General features: G+C 45.7%; 1 protein-coding gene across 1 annotated transcript in view; it reads right to left on the bottom strand.

Moving 5' to 3' along the window:
* The window catches only part of LOC147727462 (afamin-like), a 105,700-nt gene that overhangs the window by 14,108 nt on the left and 70,805 nt on the right, over positions 1-20,787 (bottom strand). The window contains exons 4-5 of the mRNA XM_086961532.1: positions 11,498-11,715; positions 1,359-1,494 (exon numbers count right to left, since the gene is read on the bottom strand). Of these exons, the coding sequence (XP_086817658.1) occupies positions 1,359-1,494; positions 11,498-11,715 (354 nt within the window). The remainder of the gene's footprint in view (positions 1-1,358; positions 1,495-11,497; positions 11,716-20,787) is intronic.

Raw genomic sequence — 20,787 nt, forward strand, 5'->3', positions numbered from 1 at the left:
TTGAGTGCTTTTATGATTTATATGCAATCACTTTTATGCTAACAGACTCTTCTGGAATTGCTATCAATCCTACTGGCAGAATAAATTCATTTGGCTGTCTTGTCTATTAAAGTCTTGCACATTTACCTTCCATGTCCGGTCACGAGCCACCCCTTGACACTTGTAAAAGTATTACCTTTCTTCAGTATTTATGACATGATAGTTCTTTCATACCTTTGCCTAAATCAACAACTTCTTCCCCTGAAGAAGCGATTCATAGACAAGTCTGACAGCGCATGCTCAAGTCCTAGATTTTTCAAGTTCTTGTCCCATTGTTTTGTTTTCCATGGTGGCTCCAACTCACAGGGTTCTACCACCAAGGTCCCATTTTGAAATAGGTGCTCTCTTGAATAAAACGCTACTATGAATTGTGATGTGTCTTTTCTCCAGAGAGAATTAGATCCAGTGAAACAGTAGCATTGGTGTTCTTTCCATGCATCGTTCCATCAAAGGTAACTACATTAGCTATACCTCATGCTACCATCAGGAGTTACTCATAGGATGCCTCATCCTAATGTGCTTTCATCGGCCAAGAAGCACTCATAAATCTCTTTCCTCGAAATTTCACAGTGCAATGTTGTGTTCCTTCCTCATTTGGTGTAATGCTATAGGATTTCCGCACCCAATGAGAATAGAAAAGCAACCTGGACATTGAGGTAAGATAAGGCCAATTTTATGTTGACTACAATATTTCTAATCCTAGAACTCTCACCTATCACCAACACCTGTACTCCTATGCCTCCTCTATTAGCCACTTCCAATAAATTATTTATTATTATTTATGCAACTTATAAAGCGTGCAAATACCCTTGGGTGTAAATTTATCTGGCTAGTAGGAAGGAAATTGTGTGGAGGGCAGCTATGCAGGGAACATATGTAGAACTGGACCAAGTATTTTCAGATGTGCATTTTTTTCCCCAATTCAATGTCCAGAAACCTGTGGTGCCCGGTAACTGAAGGCTGGGAGTACAATATCGTCTGGAATTGGTAATGCCAGCCACGGTATCTCCCCCTGTAACACACTGATCATGAGAAGCCTAGGATTAAAAGTAACAGTTTTTCTATGAATATTATTTGATTTGATTTTCTATTCCAGTAACACATAAGCTGGGTTGTTGTTCTTAATTACCTATCAGGAGTCCTCAAACACAATTTAATTTTCTGAGGCTGCAATAACATTAAACCAGCCAGTAATAAATGGATCATATAGGGCCAGAGGCTTACATTGTCACCACAGAAGATTAGAAACAAGTCACATTCATTAAACAAATGAGGAAACAAACGTGCAAATAGACGTGAGGATGAAGGTATAAACTTACTTTAAAAGAGAAGCATTCTTTCAGATTGTCAACCTGTGTACAGCATGTGATGTATAGCAAAATGTATGCATAGGAAATCCTGGAGATCATTTGTGGAGAAAACGCTGTTAGTCTTCTGGCCAAGCCATGGATGTAGCTAAAAAATGATATAGTAGATTTTAAAATGCACATCCCCTGAATTGGGTTTGCTTATATGATAATACTTTATTAGAATCCTCAATCGCCTATGATGAATTGAATTGCCGTGATTAAAGCATTGGTCTCAAACTACAAACGTAATTTTATTTCACGTTAAGATTTACCAAATTGCACATTGTAGTGGTCTTGCTAGCTAGCTAGTTACAGAGCCCAAAAACCTTCAAATCTTGCCAGAAGTCAATGACCTACAGTTTATGGCAATTCAGTTACAAGTCAAGTCAAGTCAAAAATTTACTTTATTTGGTTTGTCACAACCATAAAGCATACATGTACAAAAATTCAATTTAAAATAGCAACAGGTTAAAAGTTCATTTAGTTAAAATATGCTTTCTCATTCTTTAATTAAACACTTTATCCCAGACCTTATCTGTGGTCTGTTTCTACTTTTTGAAGCTGAGTCTCTACAGAGTTCATGAATTTTACCCCGCGGCATATTAGGATGTTTGAACCTGCTCCCATCCAGCTGGTCACAGCTTGCCTGCAGGTACGAATCTATAGCCTATTAAAAATTGGTTTCAGTAAGGTTTTCCTCTTTTCTTTGGAGGACTCACAGGTGCACAGGAGGTGGCACAAGGTCTCACTGTGGTAATCACATAGTCTACATCTTGGTCCCTGTTGTTTGTCCTTCCATGACGGGATCAAGTCTTTTGAGAAATGGTCACCCATTCTGAGGGCCATAAATTTTGTTTTTAAAGATAGCCGGAAGTGTGCCATAAGGTAGGGTTGAGGTTTTAATTGTTTGTACGAGTTTAGAATGGGCCATGCATGTCGCCGTTTGGCCAAAGTCTTTTTATCTTCTACCAAGGATAGGGCTTTTGCATTTAGCTTGCAAATCTTTTTAAAGGATGATTCTTCTGGTGGATTCTTCCAGATCTCCTCTATTTTGAGGGTTTCTAATGATTCTCGCAGATCATCGCCCCATGAGTTGGATTCCTGTCGGTCATATTGTTTTTTAATTTCTTGCCAACATAAGTTGTTTAAAGATCCTGTTTCCGCCAATCTCAATTTCCAGCACCATTTCACTAGGGCTGCTTTCCTTTGGTATATTTGATTTTGCAAGCCAAATTCCAGCCTTATTTGGGCCGGGGCTGATCCTTTGTATAGGTGAAACACTGATTTGTATATTTTTGTCTGGAGGGTGTTTAAAATGGCTGCTTCTTTCCCATGCCATATTTCCAGTCCATATGAGAGGGATGGTAAGACTTGGGCTGCCATTACTTTTAGCAGGTGGTCGTATGATGGACATTGCAGTTTCTTTTGGAGGACTTTATACGCAAAGCTCAGTGATTGTGCTTTTGCAGCGATAATTCTTTTTTGGTCTGAAAGGGACATGTTTTTACTTATTGTGACCCCCAGGTATTTGTAAGCAGTTGTTTCCTCGATGTGTTTGCCTTTTGTGTACCACTTGAAAGATCTTCTGCTGGTGCCCGCCAATCTCACCACTTTTGTTTTTTTGATGTTTAATTCCAGGCCTTCTCGCTCGAAGTAGTCTGTTAATTCGGATATTGTTCTTTGTAGGCCTATTGGTGTTTGGCTTAAGACTACAATATCGTCCGCATATTGGAGGAACTGGATGCTTTCATTAGCCAATTTTGGCGGGTGTCCGTTCACATTCTTGAGTTGGTCTTTCAAATCGGCCAGATATATATTGAAAAGGCTTGGGGAGAGTACACAGCCCTGTTTAAGGCCGTTAGTTGTTTTTAATTCTGCGGATATTCTTCTTCCATCTCCCAACTTTACTTTTGCCCATGTTCCGCTATATAGTGCCATTATTGTTTCCATTAATGCCGGCGGAAGACCCCAAAGATTCAGTTTTTTCCATAGGCGTTTTCTGGGAACTCGGTCGAAGGCGGATTTCAGGTCTATGTAGCAGGCTATTAATCCGGTCTTCCTTTTCCCTGCTCCTTCGATTAATAATGACAGAGCTGACAGATTGGTTAAACAGCCCATGCCTTCCCTGAAACCGGTTTGGAATTTGGGTATTATTTTATTATCCTTTATCCATTGTCGTAATAGAGACAATACACAAGATGAAAAAAGCTTTGCCTCCACGTCGATTAAAGCTATTAATCTATAATTCCCGGGTTCCATTCTACATCCACTTTTGTGTATTGGGTGGAAGATGTTTCCTTGCCAGGACAGTGGAGTCTTTTTTCTTTATGGATGTAATTAAATAGTGGTGTCAGGTATTTTGCCCAGAAGTCGGTGTCATATTTGAATAAGGCATTTAGCATTCCATTTGGGCCAGCTGCTCCTTCCGCTTTCATTTTCTTTATTAGGGCGGTTAAATGTTTGATAGTTTTCAAAGGCACTTGTTCCTCTTGGGCAGTGCCTTCCTGCTGGTCGTTTTTCCTTTGTCCAAGAACTGTTTCTTTTTGTTCTTGACCTTTTTTGGGGTTTTTAGATGTTTCTATGTTGATTGGGTAACTTTGGATGTTGTACAGATTGTCGATATAAGCGGCCCATGTTGTTTCACTTATTCCTATATTAGGTTGACCGTCAGCTCCTTTCGATAACCTATTTATTATGTTCCAAAATTCTCCACTGTTTGGTAGTTTACTTGTTCTTAAAAGATCTTCCCAGATTTCCTCTGTGTAAGATTTTTTTGCTTTTCTGCAATCCTCTTTATATTCTTTCCTCATTTTTTGTATATCGTTGTTATCTACTTCTTTTCCTGACCTTTTTTCTGCGGCCTTTATTCTTAATTTTTTCACAATTTCCCTTTTCTTATCTCTTAGTTTGGTGTTATACCACGGTTCTTTATTTGCTTTGTGACCGTGAATTACTGGTGTGTTTACCGCAAATTTTCCTAGCACAAATTTATGTAAATTTTCCCATTTTGTTATGGGTGATTGATTTTCAATGGCCTTTGTATAAATTCCATGTTCCAGTACTGAGTCCATTATCTCCTTTTTTACTGGGCCCTTGCTTTTGATTTTCTTCAGTTTGTATATTTCCGGAATTGCGGTAAGAAATTCTAATTGTGTTTTCTCTTCGATATTTTTTATCATTGTTGTCTCTTGTGGGAAGTGGTCACTCTCTGGTCGAATTTGTATTCCAAAATAATCTATGTTCTTTTTCAGTTTGTTGCTTGTTAGGGTGAAATCAATTGTAGAGTTCTTTTTACCACTGGTGAAAGTGGTTTTGGCTGGTATGTCTCCCTCCATGTTTCCAATAGAATTGTTAAACCTAGGGGTTCCAGATCGCTCCAAATATTATGGATTTTATCCTTGTTCCGATTGGCTTTTATTAGGTTACAGTTGAAGTCACCGGAAATGAATATCTCGTGGGATTGATGAGTTCTGTGTAAGGTTTTTATCAAATTTGTTAGAGTTAGAGCTTTTTACATTTTTGTGGCCTTATCTGGGTGGATATATAGATTTATAATTAGTAAATTTCATCCGGGACTCTTTTTGCTTGCTTTTGGCTCTACTTTGATCACTTGTATCCAGTTCTCCCCTGAGTCGAGCAGTTCGGTTTTCCAGTCTAAATTATTCGTAATAAAGATGGACAGACCTCCCCTTGGGTGTCCATACTTTGCAAATTTTTCTGCTGTTATGTGATGTTCCTCATATCCCATGATTTGCCTCAGGGTTAGATTCCATGTTTCCTGGAGTAGTATTATTTCAAATTTACTCAGGTAGTCTATTGTCTCTTGGTCTTGGGACATTTCTTTAAAACCGTGTACGTTCCATGAGCAGATCCTTATTTTTCTTTCTGGTTTTGAGGTTAAATTGGTGTTTTGTCTTTGGTTTTTTTGTGCTAATTTGCCTACATCAGGATCGATGGAAATTTAATGCCTGTGCCAACCAAGACCAGTCCTTGTGTTCCTTCAGACCCTGGTGTTGCTGCTTTGCTTTAGTACTACTCAGATCTTGTTCAGAAATTGATTTGTTTCTTGCTCCCTTCAAGATTGTTTGAGTTTTTTCCTTTACGTTGTTAGGTTGAGGAATCTTATTGTTTAATAAGGGGAATGGATATTTTATTGGGGTGTGACGCTCTAAAGTTATTCCCCATTCTGTAAGGTGTGTCCTAGTTGAGAAAATAAGCTCTACTATTTCTTTAGATGCCCAGGTGGTACTGCTTATTTCTGTGTCCTTATCTTTGTTTCCTTGTATGAATTCTACTGATTTCAGGTCACTTGTTGTTATTCCCCTTAGTTTTGGTATCTCTTCGTTTAATCGCAGGATATTTCCCCTGTTCAGCGTGTCTGAATTTCCTTTTGTTTGAAATTCCGGTTTGAACAGTAATTTACATTCTGTTTCCATACTTGCTGTTTTGAGATGTCGGGTTTGATAAACTCTCCTTTTTCCCTCAATTGGATCAAATCGAATGTAAGATATGTTATCATTCTGGCAGATCGTGGTTTTTGAATCCGGTCGGCTATAATCTACCGCGGATGCTTTTTTTAAGAGGTGAATTTCTTCTCGACCTATTTGTATATTACTTGCATTTTGTCCTATTTTATCATTTGACTCAGTTTCGTGGTAGTCCCTGCAAGTTCTTCCTTTATTTCCTGCCATGATAATCAGACCAATATTTGGTTCCCTCGCTTGGTCTGCCTGTATTTTTTCGCTTTGCTCTTTTTCCATTTTTTTCTGGATAAGTGGTGAGTTTCCTCCAGTGTGCCAATTTAATCCTTTGTGAGCCAATGTTTCACATTCCCTTTTTGGCTTATTTTCCTGTGTTTTTTGTTGTTCTGTGGCCTCTCTATGATTTGATTTTAGAGTTTCACTTTTGTCATTGACTTTGTTTGTGATTGACTTTTCCTCGTCTTTTGATTTTCCTTGTGCACTTGCTGTTATTTTGATCCGATCTGGAAATTTTGTTTGTTCTTCTACTTCGTCTGTGTTTTTTTCTTTGTTTCCGTCTTCTTTGGTAGAGGAGTCTGTGATCTGATTAATTGGGGCCTCTTTTGTCTTTTGTTCGAAGATGGCAAAGAGTTGTTTTGCCTGCTTACTTTTAGTAGCATTTTTTCTTGCCTTCCTTGCCCGTTTCCGCTGTCTTTTGGTTAGAGGTTCTGACATACCCGATGAACCCATTGTTTTGTTTTCTTCCAGACCTCTCTTTAATGGTTCATTTTCATCTGTGTCATTTAGAGTTTTTTCTTCTTCAATGATGTGGATAGTTCTATTTTGATTTCCAATTTTATTGGCCTCTACGTTGGGATTACCTTTGTTGGTTTTCCCGTATGTTACTGCTAGTATTTCTTTCAAGATGTCTGGTAGGGTTGGTAGTTTATCTATTATGTCCTTGCAGACGCAATTTTGTTCTGTTAATTTTTCTTTCCATTGTTTTTCTTCCTCCTTTTCTTTTGTGAGGTATAACAACATTTTGTCCAGTTTTAAATGTATTCCCGATATATGAGATGCAATTAGGTTCATCAGATCTACCTGCACGTCGAGTTTGTTTGATTGGAAGTTCAGCGCATTAATTGCTTGTAGTAAACTTTTTAGGAGCACATCCCCCCAGAGTGTGGATTTTCCTTCAGTTTGTTGCAACTGTGCCCCTGTTGACCTATTTAGACTTTCTGAGGAAGAGATAGTTATAGGGTGTTCTTCTTTTGTTGTATTCTTTGCTGTGTTAGAAACCTGGCTCTTATTAGCCGGTTGTCTAATTGGGCTTGATGTAAGGATAATTGGAGAGGATGTTGGCTTCCTTTTTTGTCTGTTTGCATTTCTTTTACCAATGTTTTCGAGATGTTCCAATTTTCTCAAATTTTCGAGACTTAGTTGCATTGGGTCGGTTTCCTTGTGTGTATTTTCTTCGAGCATTCTCCGCAGTTCTGTTTCTTCAAAGATCGAGAATTATTTGGACCACTCAATCTTTTGTGCGCTTTTCTGAAGATTTGTTTGGGATCCTAAATTGCTCTGATTAATGAGTACTGGGCTATTTTCGTTAACCTCATCTGATGTTTTGTTTGGTGTTAACTTTGTTTGATTGCAGGGTGCATGAACTTGTGCCGAGGTTTTAATCAGCCAATTTTTTATTGTCGATTTTTCTTTGAGATTAGGACTCATACTTATTTCGAGTCATTTCTCATCTTGCGTTTTTTACGTGATGAAGTCAAGCCGGTAGTTTTTGGGGGACTTTTTTGAGATTTTACACCATTGCTGTTACTTAGTGTTACTGCCCCTTGCTCTTTTGAGAACTGAAAATTGTATTTCACTTTTTCACCTCCAAACTTGAAAGGTTCGGCCATGGGGATATGTGCCTGGTCAGATTGTTCGTTCCCGGTTGACTCTTCTAAATTGCTTTTATTCTCTTGTTCTTTTTTCCCTTTTACTGCCAACCTTCTTTTTGCTTTCTGTATTCGAGACTGTCGGATTTTTCCTGACCGCATCTTCAAAACTGCAAATTTCCGGAATGTTTTCCCTTCCCGCTCCTATACTGCGTTGTCTTTCCCAAAACTCCCCAAGCCCGTCTGCCGCTTAAGCGACAGCTGCCGTCGGGGAGTACACTTGGAAGTGTGATCAGGGGTCGGATGGTTGGATGGTTGGATAGAAAGCTTTTTGGCAAGAACTGTGAAAATATGGTTCTATATTACTGCAAAATGGACTCAGTTTGAATGGATGATTCCGCTATCTCGATCCCTCTTTATGTCTTATTGGTCCATCAAAAAGTGCCTGTTCTCATAGGTATCACTCTCCAGCCCCTTTGCTCTGGTTCCAAAACTAGGTCGACTGGACTAGTACCAGACAAGTACCAGTAATTTCTGCTACCCCTCTCTTTTCTGCTGTCCCCTTAGACCCTTGGACCCTGTTCCTTTGCTACTCCTTACTTGTTTTTTCGCTGAGTTTGTCGCTCGACTTCTGGAACTTTGCCTCTCCCTCTTGTGCTGGCTCTGGCTTGTCCCAGCTCTCAAATCTCTCAAGGTTTCTCAAGGTTTCTCCGGGTTGATGCTTTAATCTTTCGAGATCACTCGTGGCTCCTCCAACTCCTTCAGCCCCTTACTGCCCCTTGCTGCTCCCAAGACCCAGCTCATAGCCCAAGATTATGCTTTACTGCTCCACCTTGCTCCACCTTGTGGGAAGGGGGAAGTCAGGGGTCCTTGATATTACTGCCCCCTTTTCCCCCTTTTCCTCGAACTTCAGGCTTCAAGTGCGTAGGTGATGCAGCGGCTACAATGTCGCCCGTCGCCTGTTCCTAGAGTCCGCCTACTCCCGGTGCGTCTCAGTAGCTCTTGAAACAGTCCTTAAGAATCACTTCTCGGCTCCCCCGGCTTGGTGTCCTCAGCGCCCTAAGCCTCTTGGGGGATGCTTTTACATTAGCTTTGTTTGCTATGTAGTTCGTCTTCTCAATGAGACGCCCTGAGCCGCTTAGCTGAAACGGCTCCAGACCGCTGCTCCAGCTCCTTCAAAATCCCCTCTTGGTCTCAGAGGGTTCAGAGGGCTCAGAGGGCTCAGAGGGCTTCCCGGTATCCGAACTCCTCTGCCACTTTCGCTGTCTCAGTTGGCTCAGTTGGCCGCCGCCACCGCCGCTGCTGCCATCCCTTGCAGCTCCACAGCAGCTCCACAGCACCGGCGGCACCAGTTCGCACAGCTCGCACTACTCAAGCGCCTTGCCTCGGCTCTCAAAATCTCCTCAACTGGCGGCCGCCGGCGGCTTAGCGGATCAGCGGTTTGGCGGCTTTGCGGCTTTTGCTTCGGTGCTCCGTGGTACGGCTTGCACTACGGCTTGAAAAGCGGCTTGTAAGCAGCTTGTATTCAGCTTCGGCTCACAGCTACGGCTCTCGATGAAAAACGCCGCTGCCGCAGCTCTCACCTCTCGCCTGCTCCACTACTCCTCTGCGAACTCTGCGAACTCTCTCGTGTTGCTCTCTAGCGCCACCAGTCTACAATCAGGCAGACTACCAGGCAATTCAGTTACGATACATGTGGCCCTATAATATACTTTATTAAGAGAAACTGTACTAATTGACATACTTTTCCACATGTATTAGTATAGTGTAAAGGTCACATTACATGCTACTACCATAGAACAGCAAAATAAACATGAGAAAAACATTGTTTACTAACTCACCGATTACTTATTGCTATGATTTTACAAAGGGAGATAATTGTTGGACGTCAGGAGGCCTCTTCAAAGTGACTTTACTTGATGGCAAAAATTAAAGTCCTTGTATCCAGATTTTGGTTACAAATACTTTTTTAACCCATTGGGCGCAGCCGCGATTCTGCGCCTGTGCAGCGATTTTAATGAGTGGGCGGGTTCATGGCGGCCCCCAGCCATCGTCAGCACACGCCCACCGTAGTGCATGACGGACGGGGGCCGTCATCAGCATGGAAGGGGTTAAACAGATACACAAGAAAGCACCATGCCATAAATCACAAATGCAGATGTGTAGAGTGCAGTATGCTATTTAATAAGGTTGTCGAGGAAGAGGAGAGGCAGCACGAACCACTCTACACTTCGACTCTTGTGAGTCTTGGCCCTTCCCACGCTCACCAATAGTATCCAATGACAGATCATACTCAGCGCATCTGCTTGTACACTGTTTTTGCTATGGTAGTAATAATTCTTGTGGTGCAATAACAGATGGTATTTAGAGCAACTGCACTAGCAAACACACATTTATTACCACAATACGAAGGTCAAATTGCAGTATATTGCTACAGTAAAGTAAACTTGACTTGATGAAAACGCTGTTTACTGCCTCACACATTGCATATTAAAATTACTTTACAAACCAAAATAATTCTTCCAATGGTGACATAGACGTATCAATAAGATTGTATCATTCTGCACAAATTTAACTCCTTGCATCCTGGGTTTTGAGTTACATATCTTTTTTTAAAACAAATAAATACATATATTCAGATACACAGAATGTAATATACTTTGGGGCATATTTACAATTACTGGCGCATCCCTGCAAATTAGCAGGGATGCGCCAGTAATTGTGCGCCATGCCTCCGCCACCCATGATGCGCCGCATTTACAATGCGGCGCACCATGGGGCAAAAACGGCACAGATGTGTCACGCATTTGTGCCATAAAGGTATCGCATTGCTGGAGTTGCGTTGCATGCGCAACGCAGCTCCAGCAATGCTCAGGGGACCCATTCTACTAATGCTGCGTCAAGCCTTACGCCTGCTTAAAGCAGGCTCAGGGTTTTGACGTAGCATTGGCATAAAAGTAACAGAGTGAAATCTTGTAGATTTCACTCAGCCACTTTTAGGAGGTTTCCTGCGCCGGAACGCCCCCCCCACCCCTGCACCAGAACGCCTCCTTAAGGCGCAGGGCTTTACAACGTGACGCATCTCCCAGATGCGTCACGTTGTAAATAGCCTGCACCATGGCGCATCTTTTGCGCCGCCGCTGCATCACAAATGTGACGCAACGGCAGCGCAAAAGAGGCGCAAGGGGCTTGTAAATCTGACCCCATGTATTACCATTGTTGAGGGAGGGGCGGGGCATCATCAACTACACGAGTTTTCACATGTGGTGAGTCATGGCTCCTCCCCACACTCAACTAAGGCAATACATAGCATATACTCTGAGTATCTGCTTTTATACTGCGTATGCAATAAGTTGATATCAAGGAGTTTGTTTGCAAGCCTAAGAGTTAAACGCAGATGGCAGTTATTAGTTAACACAATAGTGGTGGCCAAAATATTAACACACATGTAGCAAGTCACACAACATCAAAACACAATGACATGTTTCTAAGTTTATGGGCGGGAGTTTATTAACCTCTGCCCAAGGGACACTGTGATACGAATCTTTAAACATTTCTGGATCCCGTTTAAGGCTGTGCACCCCTTAAACGATTCACCATACAAAACTTTTGAAAGCACCTTAAATGCTCGACAGTATCGTGAACACAGACAGCATCCAGACAATGCCGGCGATAACGCCGCTCAAATGCGAGAACCAGTCACGTTTTGGAGCCTTCATTCACACGGTGACGCTGGCTGACATTGTTAGCGGGGCTGTACCTCTCTACCAGCAGGTTTTTGTTCGCTGAGAAGGCAAGGCATTCTTCGTCCTGGCTGAAATGGCTGCTGATCGCAGGCAGATGAACGGGAGGCCTGTTCTGCAAATTCTTAAAGCACAGTTCTCGGTCCAGGTGCTCCTTACCACAGCAAAGGAAGGCCTCCCTGTTCTTAGACAGGGAGATATTGTCTGCGCATATTCTGCCCAGGAAAATGGCACTCTAGAAAAAATGTGAGACAGCACGTAACATTGTTAACACGTTTCTGATCAACCTTTAAGCAATCAAAATTAGAGGTTCTGCATTCATAGATACATATGTTCTTGACTTAGGAAAAGAAATGTTCACAAAATAAAACCAGAGATTTAATGGAAGGATATTTTCTTTAATGGAAAACACGTTCTGGAGTCTAACTTTTCATCAGTCATGGGTTGTTTTTAGTAATTGTTACCCTCAGTGCTAAATTTGTGAAAAGAACTGGAGTGGCTCAAAGTTTTTTATCAGGATCCCACTGCCAGCACTGCAGAGTGCTAGAGTTGAGGGATACCAGAGCTGTCTAGTCTTGATTCTGTCTCACGCCTTTATCTTCCATCGCCCTCACGTCCTATCTCTTCATCTCACTCTTGCTGGTTCCTTTTCATCTTTTCTTTCCCCAGTTATGCATTTCTTTATTTTAACAGTTCTATATGGTACTCGGTCACTTGAAAAGTATGGTGACACTTTGCATATCAGCAGCTTTTACAGAAAAGGAGTTCATGGTCGATCATGTAAAATGCCTCAGAGATTGAGAAGCTCTGCAAAGGCAGCCTGATCAAATATCAGATGGATGTTGTATTGATTTGTTAATGTGGCTGTTTCAATGCTTCAACCTGCCCTAGATGGCTCTCTGAGCTGATGAAAAGTAGTCATTCATATGAGATGCATCCTTCTATGGCTCTACCCAACCACAGGAAATTCTTTACCAGTCAGTAGCAAGGGTAATTCTAGGTTAATGTTTGGTGTCTATAAAAATGAAATTCTTTGTCCACATTGCAGCATTTCAGGAAAGATTCCTTGTTCAAAGGATGCAGAAAGGACTAAAAAGGGAAATAATGTATTTGCTTTGACAATACCCATTGCTTGGGTGCCTGTGCAACAGGGTGGGCTTGAGATATCTAATGCTTAATATATGCTCTTCAGCGCTTATGGGTTGGAAGTAAGCATGGGCGAATTTTGCGAATCTCGCGTTCGCGAATTTTGCGGATTTGCGAACTCGCAATCCGCAAAATCCGCGAATTCCCGCAAATTTGCGGTTTTTTTTTTTTTTTGTGTTCGCCCGTGTTTCTGCCAGTTCGCGAGGGTTTTTACAATTTCGCAATTTGCGAACTTACCTGTCGGGTCGCAAGTTTTGCGAACTTGTTGTTTCTACGTGTCCAGCCTGTTTGGGACACTCTTCTTCATCACTGCCACTCTCTGTCACCACTGCCACTCTCTGACTACTCATGCCACCCTCTGGCCCACCCATGCCACCCTCTGTTTCATCACCACACCCTCTGGTTGTCCAGTGTACATTATTTTCGGCAAAGCAAAGCACACCTTCCCTGCCTCAAGTGACCTGAATTAATTTGGGGCTGATTAATGTGTCACAGAATATTTTTTTAGCTGGCACCTGCTTCCTTAGTGCGCCCTGATTAGTGATCTTTTGCACTTGCTAAGTGCTTTCATTGTTGCAAAATTAGTTACAACACCTGCCCTGCCCCAACTGACAATAATGAATTAGGGGCTGATTAATGGATTTTAACTTCCAGCCTGGCTCCTGCTTGTCTCCCTTAGCTGTAATTCAGGACCTTTGTGGCATATGTGTAACTATTCTGAGGTTCAGAGCAGGGTCACATAATAGTTGCAACTGGCAACTGAACTCTGGAGGGGCCCCTCAGGAAGCACTACAGGAAATGGCTACTAATGATGAGCCTGAACTTTTGAACCTGGTAAGTAGTTTCAGTTTTGCTAAGATCGTATTTCTGCAATTTAGCACTTATTCGCGGGCGCGAAGTTGTACTGGGAAGCCGCGAACTCACGCGAACAGTGCGAGCAGTGCGAGCAAAATACGCTGCTCGCGGATTTGCGGATTTTGCGGGAGATTCGCGAATCTCGCGGATTGCGAATTTCCCGAAAATCCGCAAAATCCGCGAGCGAAACGGATTTTCCGCCCATGCTTAGTTGGAAGTGGTTCCACATAATCATAGGGCCTTATTTATGAGGCCTTGCGTCATTTTTACACCGCTGGTGCGTCACTTTTTGTGATGCACCAGTGGTGTAACAAATGAGCCATGTTGCGTCATATTTACAAAGTGACGCATCTAGATAGATGCGTCACTTTGTAAACTTCTGCGCCACATTATACCTGTGCCAGGTATAATGTATGCAAGGGGGGGGCGTATTGACACAAGAAAGGGTCGTAGAAGTGACGCAGTGAAATCTATGAGATTTCACTGCGTCACTTCTAGGACGCCGTTGCATCAATATCTTACACCTGCCTCACAGCAGGCGTAAGGCTGACGCAGGCCCTTTCACATGGGGCTTGCCCCATGTGAAAGGGCACATTGCTGGAGTGACGTCACTTTTGTGACACACTCCAGCAATGCATCACTTTTGCGCCATACAGATATGTCAGAAATACTGACGTATCAGTAACTCCTTGCGACATGATGCGTCATACAGTAAATATGACGCATCAATCATGTCGCAAGGGGGGCGCACTGAGAAGTGACGCATCGCTGCTTTCACGCAGCGATGCGTCACTTCCCAGAAATGAGGCCCATAGATTTTTATCCTATCGTTCTTGATGAGATAGTCTTGGATGAGTCATCTTTTCTGATGAGAGAATCTTGTTCATGAAATAATCTAAAAATGTGTTACATTTGTTAGCAACTCTACCTGGGACGCCTTCGGTAGCAGGTAAGATGTTAAAGTGAATACAATTAAACAATGTTTTGGCTGGATTGGCGGACATGCCTATTTGTAGATAATGTACCCTGACCATTGAGATTGAGATGTATTTCGTCATAAAGAAGGGTTATTGTTCAAGTGATGTGAGTCTGTTATGCTTCCTCTTCTGGCAACAGCTGTATGTGCTTGGTTTTGTGCTCTCCTTTTTATTGTCTTTATATTACATTTCTGATGAAAACCCAATTTATTTGATTGAAAGGGCTGAGATACATTGACGTAGAGAGATGAGTGTGCCTTTTAATTTTCAAACCAATATTTGTATTGTCACGCTTATCCTGATAAACTTATACCCCCTTTCTTGGCTTTGCCAATGACATATGGGTGTGTAGTTCAATCTTACCTTCGGATGAGGTAATCAAATCAAATCAAATCAAAAATACTTTATTCGGTAGTTCATTTGATAAGAACACCATAAAAGTTCATAAAATACAATTTACAAAGTTGATCGTGTTTTAAGATCACAATTTTAAAATACTAAAAACAATTAGAATTCATTTAAAAAAGCAGATCTGATAAAAAGGAAGCAGCAAGATATATCATACAATTTATATTCATCTTAGAACCTAGAAATTTGTGCGCCTTCATTGTATCTCTCCTAATCAGATCAATTCATAGGTTGCGACGATGTTGAATACAAAATTTAAGAAAACGTACAATTGCTTTAGCATATTTTTCATTTTCTAAATATTGTAGTGCCAAGAATGCAGGACGGCATTGGCGAAGCCCCCAAAGTTTTAGGATGGGGAGTAAACAACGTCTACGGGGTTCTACAAAGAATTTGCAGAATAGAATAGTATGTATGGTTGATTGTGTAGATACCAAATCACATGGACAGCATGTCCGTGTGGACGCCCAGTCGTTTTGGGTTGGAAAGGAAACTAGCAAATGAAACATGTCAAACCTTAAGCGAGTTAGCAGCATTTTTTCATATTGGGTTAGATTATATAACAAATAGGGTTCCGATTCAAAAACAGTCTGCACTAGTATGATTTCTGAACAGATTGTTTGTGGATCTCGGTTACTAGGCGTATCTGCCTCAGATGTGCAAGGCATTCTTTTTTTAGATCCGCCTTAGAAATTTCATTTATCCTAGAAGGATTATCAAAATATTTCTTGTAGCCCAAGTCCTCAAGAATTGCTTTGACGTAAGTTAGCCATTTGATTTTTTTACACTGATCGAGACTCAGAGTGTCTTCAATGATGGATCTCGTTAAATGGCATTGATCTGTAACCCATATTCTACGCCACAGCATTACTGGCTGTTGTTTTATGATGTCTGTTATATAGTCTAGTCCCAATTCTGTGTGACATGCGTATGTGGAGGTATTCCTTGGGACCGCAAGTAAATATCGTAAAAAGGAATTCTCAATTTTTTGAATGGCTTTAACATTTACATATCCCCATATTCCTGCCCCATATATTGCCGTGGATATGCATTTTGCATTATATATTTTTCTCATTACTTGTATTGGACGTTGGCCCAGTTTTTGTGAAAATGCTTTTAATGAGACAGTTTCCCTCAAGAAGGCAAGTTTCCTGGCATTAACCGCTGGGATCCACTTGAACTTCTCGTCTATTACTATCCCCAGGTATGGGTAGGTTGCCGTTCTATCTAGTGGTTCACCTTTTACAAACAACCTTCGGTGCTTCCCAGACCCCTTCCCGGCTTGCATAGTGTAAGTTTTCTTAACATTTAGTTTTAAGTTCAAGGTGGCCATGAACGTACAATATCTGTTTACTGCACATTGGAGTTCATTTGGGGTTCTTGCTAAAATGACAGCATCGTCGGCATATAATAATGCAGGTATTTGCCGACGAGCGATTGTAGGTAAATCTTTACTGCCTTGAAGCATCGCGGCTTCCAGTCCATTAGTGTAGACAGTAAATAGAAAGGGGGCCAGCACGCAGCCCTGTCTGACCCCCTTTTCCACCCTGAAGCTTCCTGTAAGTTCCCCCTTGGTCCCAAATCTTACCCTACCTGTAGTTCCTGTGTACATTTCACGCAGGAAATCAACAACGGATGAGGTAATACAAACCAACACCTGCCTTATACATACTGTTTAATAAAACATTGTACTATTGAATGTGTTTTTCCGTATATGGTCTGCACATATATTAAATAAATGCAATGTTGTTTTTTCTTTCAATACTTAGAGGTGTGTGTTGGATCTTCCGTAGCATGCCTAAGATGTTGAAGCACGACGAGGAGACGGCGTTGACTTGCCTGGTCATGGAGAGGGAGGAGTCCAGGATGAAAGCCCAGGTTGCGTGCGTGGTCCGTCGGTTTGGGTGCGGTGCCCAGGGCGGGGGGCCACCAGGAGTCGTCCCAGGCGGAGGGCGAGGAGCCCAGGATGAGGACCTCCGTCTTGTCTGAGTTCAGTTTCAGGCGGCTGGTCGTCATCCACTCGGCTACATCTTTCATCCCTTCGTGCAGATTGGCTCTGGCGGCGGCGGGGTCGTTGGTCAGGGAGAGGATCAGCTGGGTGTCGTCGGCGTAGGAGAATATGTTGAGGTTGTGTTGGCGTGTGATGGCCGCGAGGGGGCTCATGTAGACGTTGAAGAGGGTGGGGCTCAGCGAGGATCCTTGAGGGACGCCGCAGATGACTTCGGTGGCTTCTGACTTGTACGGTGGTAGGCGGACTCTCTGTGTTCTTCCGTCGAGGAAGGAGATGATCCATTCCAGTGCCTTCTCCTGGATTCCGACGTTGCTGAGTCGCTGCACTAGGGTGCGGTGGCAGACCGTGTCGAATGCTGCGGAGAGGTCTAGGAGGATGAGGGCCGCTGTATCTCCGTTGTCCACCAGGGCTCGGATATCGTCAGTGGCAGCGATGAGGGCGGTCTCGGTGCTGTGGTTGGCTCGGAAGCCAGACTGTGAGGGGTCGAGGGATCCATTCGTCTCGAGGAAGGCGGCCAGCTGTTTGTTGACGGTCTTCTCGATGACTTTGGCTGGAAACGGGAGGAGCGAGATGGGGCGGTAATTCTTGAGTTCGGTGGGGTCCGCTGTGGGTTTCTTGAGGAGAGCGCTGAGTTTGGCGTGCTTCCAGCTCTCAGGGAAGGTGGCGGTGTCGAAGGAGGTGTTGATGATGTCCCGCAGGTGGGGTGCGATGACAGCGTCGGCCATGTTGAAGACGTGGTGAGGGCAGGGGTCGGTCGGAGATCCGGAGTGGACGGAGTTCATCATGCGGGCGGTGTCTTCGGTGCTGATCGGAGTCCAGGTGCGGAGGGTGGTGGTGGGCGGCGTTGCTGCGGTCGTGGCGTGCGTCGGTTGAATGCTGAAGCTGTTGTGTATGTCCGCGATCTTGTTGTGGAAGTAGGAGGCGAGGGAGTTGCAGAGGTCTTGCGATGGGGTGATGTCGTTGTTTCCGGCGATGGGGTTGGAGAGCTCTTTCACGATGTTGAAGAGTTCCTTGCAGTTGTGTGCGTTGTTGTCCAGCCGGTCCTTGAATGCAGTTTTCTTGGCGGCGCGGATCAGTTGGTGGTGCTTCCGGGTGGCGAGCTTGAGGGTGGTCATGTTGTCCGGTGTTGGTTCCCTTCTCCAGACTTTCTCGGGGGCTCGGCAGTTCTTCTTGGAGCTCTTAAGTTCGTTGGTGAACCATGGGGCTTTCTTGCTGCCGGGTCTGCTGGGCGGGGTCCTCAGAGGGGCGAGTTCGTCCGCGCAGTTGCTGATCCACTTCGAGAGGTTGTCGGCGGCCTGGCTGGGGTTCGCTGAGCTGGCAGGAGGGTGCTGTCTCAGGGAAGCGGCGAGCTGGTTGGCAGTGATCTTGTTCCAGCTTCTACGGGCAACCTGTTGCTGGTGGTGGTGGATCGTCGTTCTTTTGAAGGTGAAGTGGACACAGCTGTGGTCCGTCCAGTGGAGTTCTGTGGCGTGGCTGAAGGCGATGTCTTTGCTGGATGAGAAGACGGCGTCGAGTGTGTGTCCGGCGAGGTGGGTGGGGGTGGACACCAGCTGCTTGAGTCCGAGGTTGGCGAGGTTGTCGAGCAGGGTGATGGTGTTGCGGTCGTTGTTGTTCTCCAGGTGGAAGTTGAGGTCCCCCAGGAGGATGTAGTCAGCGGAGGGGAGGGCATGCGGGCTGACGAAGTCGGCAATGTCCTCGCTGAATTGTGTGCGTGGTCACGGGGGTGGGTAGATCAGGGTGCCTCTGAGGGTTGTCTTCGGGTCGGTGTGGATCTGGAAGTGCAGGTGTTCGGCGGTCGTTAGGGTGTCGTCGGTGCTGGTCGTGATGCGGATGGTGTTCCTGTGGATGACGGCGATGCCTCCTCCCATCTGGTTGGCAGTGCGGTCTCTCCGGGTGATCTTGTAGCCCTCTGGGATGGCGATGGCGATGTCGGGCGCTGAAGAGGCGTTCATCCAGGTCTCCGTGAGGAAGGCAACGTCAGAGGCTGTGGTGTCGAGGAGGTTCCAGAGTTCGATGGCGTGTCTGTGGACGGAGCGGGTGTTGAGCAGGATGCACTTCAGGTGGTTGCTGCTGGTGTTCGGCTTGGCAGGCGCTGGTGCAGGGCAGGTCCGGATGCAGGTGAACTTGCAGGCGTGGCAGCTGAAGGGTCCGTGGGTGCGTCGTGGGGTGGCTCGGTAGCATCCTGGGATTCGGCCGGTGTTGAGTGCGATGAGGGTGGCGGCGGTGTACGTCAGGCGGGTTGGCCGGGGTCCTCGTGGGCCATGGGTCCTGGCACTGGGCGCGGTCCAGGCGCGGACGGGCGTAGACGGGCTTACCTTTGGCGCGCCTTCGGCGCACAATCGGCGCGCCCGCTGCACGTGACCGCTGCGCGTTCACACGGTCGCCATATATGGCGAAGTGCGCGGGGGGGCGGAGCAGCTGGGACGCGGGAGCGGGGAGGGTACAGAAGGAAAAAGGGGCGGGGTTAGCGGCGGTGGCGGGAAGCGGGGAGCGGGGAGGGAAGACGAAGGGCAACTTATAAACAAGAAAACAGGCAATACAGAAAGAAACAATACAAATCAATTACAGCAATGACAACAGGGGCACAGGGTGAGAAGCGGCGCCCAGGAGCCTGTGGGTCAGGCGAGCACGAACCACGCCGCTCGAAGGCAGGGGGCGTGGTCACGCGACGGCAGCCGGGGCAGCGAGGCAGTCAGGCGGGGAGGGGCACACGCAGCAGCTGGTGGCCGTGCGGCGCGGGGGTGTCCTAGAACTAGGTCACACTCACCTGCGTCGCACGGTCGCCATATATGGCCAAGAGCGCGGGGGGTGGAGCAGCTGGGAGGCGGGAGCGGGGAGGGTACAGGAGGAAAAAGGGGCGGGGTTAGCGGCGGTGACGGGAAGCGGGGAGGGGGGAGGGAAGACGAAGGGCAACTTATAAACAAGAAAACAGGCAATACAGAAAGAAACAATACAAATCAATTACAGCATTGACAACAGGGGCACAGGGTGAGAAGCGGCGCCCAGGAGCCTGTGGGTCAGGCGAGCACGAACCACGCCGCTCGAAGGCAGGGGGCGTGGTCACGCGACGGCAGCCGGGGCAGCGAGGCAGTCAGGCGGGGAGGGGCACACGCAGCAGCTGGTGGCCGTGCGGCGCGGGGGTGTCCTAGAACTAGGTCACACTCACCTGCGTCGCACGGTCGCCATATATGGCCAAGTGCGCGGGGGGGTGGAGCAGCTGGGAGGCGGGAGCGGGGAGGGTACAGAAGGAAAAAGGGTCGGGGTTAGCGGCGGTGGCGGGAAGCGGGGAGCGGGGAGGGAAGACGAAGGGCAACTTATAAACAAGAAAACAGGCAATACAGAAAGAAGCAATACAAATCAATTACAGCAATGACAACAGGGGCACAGGGTGAGAAGCGGCGCCCAGGAGCCTGTGGGTCAGGCGAGCACGAACCACGCCGCTCGAAGGCAGGGGGCGTGGTCACGCGACTGCAGCCGGGGCAGCGAGGTAGTCAGGCGGGGAGGGGCACACGCAGCAGCTGGTGGCCGTGCGGCGCGGGGGTGTCCTAGAACTAGGTCACACTCACCTGCGTCGCACGGTCGCCATATATGGCCAAGTGCGCGGGGGGGCGGAGCAGCTGGGAGGCGGGAGCGGGGAGGGTACAGAAGGAAAAAGGGGCAGGGTTAGCGGCGGTGGCGGGAAGCGGCGAGCGGGGAGGGAAGACGAAGGGCAACTTATAAACAAGAAAACAGGCAATACAGAAAGAAACAATACAAATCAATTACAGCAATGACAACAGGGGCACAGGGTGAGAAGCGGCGCCCAGGAGCCTGTGGGTCAGGCGAGCACGAACCACGCCGCTCGAAGGCAAGGGGCGTGGTCACGCGACGGCAGCCGGGGCAGCGAGGCAGTCAGGCGGGGAGGGGCACA

The sequence above is a fragment of the Lissotriton vulgaris genome, chromosome 3_1 (genome assembly GCF_964263255.1).
Source record: "Lissotriton vulgaris chromosome 3_1, aLisVul1.2, whole genome shotgun sequence".
In the NCBI taxonomy this organism is placed as follows: Eukaryota; Metazoa; Chordata; class Amphibia; order Caudata; family Salamandridae; genus Lissotriton; species Lissotriton vulgaris.